At 38.8% G+C, this 6,000-nt stretch overlaps 1 protein-coding gene across 1 annotated transcript; it reads right to left on the bottom strand.

Moving 5' to 3' along the window:
* Positions 1-1,645: 1,645 nt before the first annotated feature.
* On the bottom strand, positions 1,646-5,701 carry LOC145306826 (calcium-activated chloride channel regulator 2-like). The gene is made up of 2 exons (XM_080149135.1): positions 5,384-5,701; positions 1,646-4,880 (listed from the first exon to the last, which is right to left on the bottom strand). Exons 1-2 carry the CDS (start codon positions 5,522-5,524, stop codon positions 1,989-1,991), a joined length of 3,033 nt encoding a protein of 1,010 aa, XP_080005261.1. The 5' UTR covers positions 5,525-5,701; the 3' UTR covers positions 1,646-1,988.
* Between the last annotated feature and the right edge of the window lie 299 nt (positions 5,702-6,000).

Consider the following 6,000-nt stretch of genomic DNA (forward strand, 5'->3'; position numbering starts at 1 on the left):
CGTCCATGGCATCTAGGGGCATGTTATCATTGTCATGGGGTAGGGAAAGAAGTCTGAAAAATAGTATTGAACAATCACTGGACCTATATAAAACTTCCACATAGCTTAAATGTTGAATAGTTAGTGATATCTTAACAGACAGACCAAAAACCTTACCACTTTATTGAAAACTAGCGGCTACGCCCCTAGAGGCCTCTAGGGTCACTTGAGGAGGGGGGAGTCGAATTTGATAACCCAATTTCTTATTTTAGATTTAAAAGAAAAATTTTTTAAAAATATTTTGGGGGGTGGAAAAATTTTTTTAGTTGAAAAATTTAAACAATTTTTTTTTTTTGGGGGGGAGGGGGGGTATTTTTCATTTTGGGTGGGTTGGGGTTGTCCCAACCCCCAAGAAAATAGTTATAAACCTTCCCGGGACCTATGAGAATCTACACTGTTAAGCAGAACCCGATCGGTTCAGCGGTTAGCGAGATCCTTCGGACAGACACACAGACAGATACACAAACATCTTGTTACTTTAGTATAAGGATAATATATAATCATAAAAGAACCAAGAGCTATAATGCAAATATTCCCCCCCTCCCACAAAAAAAAACGTTTTACAAACTACTTGTCTCGCTACATATGCATGTAGTAATATCCTTGTTTACAGACCGTTTTAGGTACGAAGAGAAACCATTTTTTGCATTACGAATAAGCTATGCAAACAAAATTATAACTCTCTGACGAGGATAAAAAGTAATCTTCTTTTAAATCTAACTCAAAGATTAAACTCAAAACATTATTAACGCGATTTCTGACGAATATTTAACTGTGTAACTAGTTATTTTATAGTTAAAACTTTTAAAATAAGTATAGTATTAACTTAAAATTCGTTTCGTGTAACTATCCCTTTTATTAAGAAATTTGCTACTAAAAGATGTTTTAACCTTAACAAGGATGACAACATTCATATAAGCAAAGCTCTAAAATCAGACGGAAGAACAAGCAAGTTTTGTCAAAACCCAAATAACACAACATTTTTAAATAAAAAAAATAAAGTGTTGCAAAATTGCATACATACAGGATGCTGTCTAAGGACATACTTGTTTATGGGACTTGATTAAAGAGTGCTTTGCTTGAAATATTATATCTTAGTGTCCAAAAATTAAAAGTTAAACATGTTTTAAATGGACGTATGGACGGTGGAAATTATAAAGTTGCTACGCTTTCTTAAAAGAACCTAACTGTCAGAGGTTCATGCAACATTTGAAATCGATAGGACAATTTTAATATACCTAAATTAACAATAAGCGCTCTCCATTAGTTACGTACAGACCATAATTAATAGATAAGCTTCGCTTTTTTTAATTGTTAAAACTTACATCATTGAATACCCATCTTGAAATTATCTATTTTAATCAGTGCAGCTATTCTTTGATTACGTCCGTCTATTGGTTGCATTAAATAAAAAAACTTGTTTATTTTTTCTATTTAAAAAATTTAAACCATCATATAATCTATTCAAAAATTGTTTTGATTACTAACTTGTTATTGCAGCCCTTATTTTTAAAATAAAAGTAATCCTTTTAACAATTTTTATACCGTCGAACAAACATTGTAAAATATAGAGTAGCTTTGCTATAGAATAAATAACATAATAATATATCTTTGATATAATTTATTGGTACATAATAAATTTGCAAATTATCATCACAGCCGTTTTATAATTTTTGATACATAATATATGCATCTTATTTACAATTTGAATTTTCAATTAATCTGTAATCATATCTTTAGTTTAAAATTCAACCTGAAGATATGAGGATAATTATTTTTGATATAACAATTAATTCTAATACAATGATTTAAAAACATAAATATAAATGGTAAAAAGGATTTTTTCCTCATATTTTCTAATAAAACAAATCTAACCCAAAATATTACCATTAATATTTCTTAATTAAAACTAAATATCACATATAACAAAATTCTGACGGTGAAAATTTTTAAACTACACTTTCATGTCTTTTCTTTCTATACATGGCAGGATCTATGACCATACTGCTGGCCTCGTGGTCCACAGAATACTGGGGGTAATGGATGGGTGTCACAGGTGTGCTTTGGTGGGCAGGAAACGAGTGGGTGCTCTGCCGTTCATCCTGGATAAAATGGCTGCTGGGATTTGGCCGACGGGTGCTGTAATAATGCAGAGATCTGGTCAGCACCTGGTGGGCATAATCATCCTGGGACACTTCCTCGCCAGCTGGCGGCGGCATGGCTGCATACCTGGAGCTTCCAGATGGATTAATGTGTTGGGAAGGCTCGCCTGAGTCAGAGATGGAGTCGTCAGTGCTGGTGGTTGGCCGGCTGCTGTTGCTGCCCTCCTCACAGCCGCGCTGCCGCTGACACACTGAAGAATTATTAACGCTGACCACTCTGGCAGCATGTTCAGAGCGGGGCAGGGATTCGAGCCAGCTGTAGATGCCGCTTTCTGTCTCGGTTTTGTCCATTTTGGTGCCAGCTTCAGTGGGAGTAAATCCTCCTGGTTCATAGGTATCATCCTGCACAAACATGGGCTCTTTGTTGGCAGCCCGCTTGGATTTGTTGATTAATAAAATAACAAGAACAAGGACACACAAAATAGCGCCTGCAATGCAGCCGCCAAGAATGTACATATACTCGGTGTTGAGCAGCCAGCTGGGGGCACCTAGTTGCAAGTTAACACCAGCTGCAGCTGCTAAAGGTCCTTCAGTATCCGGCTCTTCAGGCGTTGGGACAAAAACTTCTGCAAGATTGCTGACAGAGCCACGGTTGCCGGCCGCGTCAATGGCCACAAGGGCAAAGTACCAGGATTCTCCTGTCCAGGGCAGTGGGACGGTAACAGTCTCCAGGCTGCCAGCGGGTGCAGGGTTCACTTCCTTCACTACAACAAGAGTCCCATGGCTGGAAAAGTTGGAAGAAATGAGAGAGTTGGGGTTGGTATGACAGCGAATTTCATACATTACTGCTTGACCAACATTGTAGTTGTCTCCAGGTGAGGTAAACTGAAGATCAATCAGAATTTTATCATCATCAACAGCTGTGTCATTTTTAGTTGAATTTGTAGCAGGCTCCTCAATAATCTCCTTAGGAACACCAACCAAATCAACAATTCTGGAAGGCGGAATGATGTCCAGTCCTGGTGTTACAGCTGTAGTGATATAAAAAGATGAGGTGGTGATAAAATATTTGAAAGAACCTGTGGGTTGGCTGGCACCATCCTTGCGCAAAGTTGTGGCCAGACCGTTGTTGTCTGTAGCAATAACTCTGACTGTATAATATCCAGGTCGTGTAGAGAACTGAGTCAGATAACCTGTGTAGATACCATCCCCCAGGTGAATATCGGGATAAGCGCCATCAACAAGTCTTACTTCTGTATCTGTATCAGGTCCGGAAACAATAGCAGTGACATGGGCTAGGTGGACGGGCAGTTCACCCAGGCTAACCTTAGCCAGAATAGACACAGGCTTGGAGAGATCAGTAATGACGTCATTGGGCAGGCCAGAGACTTGAACGCGAGGCACTTGGCTACGGACAACAACATCAACAGACATACGGTGCTGGGCAATGTTGGAATCAGGATACAGCTTGGCATGATAACTCCAGATTCCAGGTTTCCTGCTAGTGGCAGGCAGGTGAACTTGAACTGCTCCATCCTCATACTTGGGAAAGATATTTTTCTCCCCAAACGGATTGATAACCTCAAAGTATTCAACAGATTGTTCGTCCTCAATGAGAAGTGTAACAATGGCGTCCTGTTGGTCAGGCTCCAGCTGAAAAGTGCCAGAAAATTCATAGATTTGATGGTTGGCCTCATGAATTTTATACAACTGACTCGTCTTATTCACAACATTTAGAATGTCAATTAGAACTTCATTCATTTGTGTGACCGGGCTTCGATCAGTATCCTCTTGGATTGAGTAGAGGGTGTCATCAAGAATCTGGTCATGGGCGCCTGGGTAGAGGATAGTGTAAAGCTGATGGCTGTGTCCGGTCATTTTTGACTTATCAACTCCACCTGTCAACAAAATAATTGTGCCCTTGGCGCCGGCCAACACGTCATCAGCAAGTTGCAGGCCGCACGCGATACAGGCCTCGGTCTTATCTGTTTCTGTCCGACGGGGAATACGTCCGTGAAGGCCCTCGCGGTTGAACGGTGTTACAACTGTCGGCGGCAGTACAAGACTTCCCTCGCGGCCAAAGGTAATAATGCTAAGCATGGCGCCCGTTGGAATATTAGCGATGAACCGCATCAGAGACCGCTTAATATTCCGCCAGCGGGAAGCAAACTCCATCCGCTGGCTCAGATCCAGCACCAAGACGTAGTGGGGTCCTGTGGCCGCGGCGGTTAGCGCGTACTTAAACTGCGGCTCCGTATACTTCATAGTGGCGTTGGGGGCAGTGAAGCCGATAATTTGACGGGGAGATTGCGCCTCGCAAAAAATGTTTTGCCTCGTGTGCGAGAGAATTGTGAAGTTATCTGATAATAACTCAGTCATGGAATCCATAAACAAACCATACTTCCAATTTAATAATTCAAGGGTCAGCGCATCTTCAAGGATATCATCTGTACCATTGTTTGTTTGGTTAGATGCATCAATGATGGCTTTTTGGGTGTACAGCTGCTGAACCGGGACGCGCACCTCTAGTCCCTGGACGCCACAGCCGCGGGGATTGACGGCCTGGATTTTGTTGCCATTTGATTGAATTACCATATCAGGTTGAGACACAGGGACCTCGGGGGATTTGAGGGCAGAGACACAGTGAGACCAGGAGGTGGGCAGGTGAACCCATACAGAGTCCAGAGAACACTCGCCTCCAAGTTGACATAGGGTTCGTAAACTTGTCGACAGTCTCTCCTGAAAAATATAGAATTTATTTATCTAATATTTTATTGGAGTTTTTAAGATAATTTAAAAGCAAATATCAACTATAAATAGGAAATTAAAATAAAGAATAAAATACAACTTTAAAATCTAAGATAATCATTTTACTGTGGTAGTTTAAAATATCAATATAATATCTAATAAAAATACTAGGTATAAACCCAAAAAAACTTTTTATATTAGAAAATTGTACACAGTTTGATTTCAAAACCATTTAAAGCATTTATTTTAGTTTTATTGGCAACTTAATATAATGTACAAAGACTGTTTATTTCAAACTTGCTGTTTTTTAAGTATCTTTAAAATAAAACGCACAGAAAAATTAAATTACATAAAAAAAACTAAGTAAAAAAGTACAAAAAAGTTATTTTTTGCCAATATTTTAGTTATGAAAATACAATAATCAATAATGTAAAAATAAACAAACGCCGCCTAGTTTTAGGAATCTCCACTGCTAAAAAAACTGAATTAATTACCTCTAAATATGCTAAAGTTGTTGTACAATTTTTATTTGAAAGTTGGTCCGAAATTCGAACATTAAATTCATAACAATTTATCACTTGAAATAACAAACTTAAAAGCGTTAAGCTTTTCATTATTATATTAACCAAATTCATTGTTATTTTTTTGGTTTATTTCTATATAGTCTAAAAATTCACTATTTGAATGAGTTTAGTTTATGAATAAGATCATGTTATTTCACTTTTATTATGGACATAAAAATATTGTAGTCCTTTTTCCTTGGCTAGATGATATAGACTGATTGTATACTATCAATGATTAAGAAGCGACAGACAATTTTCTGCGAGGAATCTATCAAAGGGGGAAGTAGGGGGCGGGGGGTGGTGGTAGGTAGAGAAAATAGTAAATTAAAGAGAGGGGGCAATGCAAAGGGGTGGGAAGGGGCAACCTGGGATTAATGATAATGGGCATGTCAAACCACCTTGTTTTACCCGAACTTATTTACCGGCGGATATGGCGGGACGGTACAAAATTTTACAGGTGGTTGGTGCGCCGATGGCGTGGCGGTGCAGAAAGATAATATGGTTTATTTTTGACCCAGCACTGTTTTATATCAAAATAAAAATAATTT

This window comes from Acartia tonsa, chromosome 2, assembly GCF_053477335.1.
Source record: "Acartia tonsa isolate MP-2025a chromosome 2, ASM5347733v1, whole genome shotgun sequence".
Classification (NCBI taxonomy): domain Eukaryota; kingdom Metazoa; phylum Arthropoda; class Copepoda; order Calanoida; family Acartiidae; genus Acartia; species Acartia tonsa.

What these genes read in the sequence shown, in the direction of transcription:
- LOC145306826 (XM_080149135.1), bottom strand. Translation starts at nt 5,524, where the DNA reads ATGAATTTGGTTAATATAATAATGAAAAGCTTAACGCTTTTAAGTTTG. An exon ending in CAACTTTAGCATATTTAGAG is followed by an intron (nt 4,881 to 5,383) that starts GTAATTAATTCA and finishes TATATTTTTCAG; the next exon opens with GAGAGACTGTCGACAAGTTT.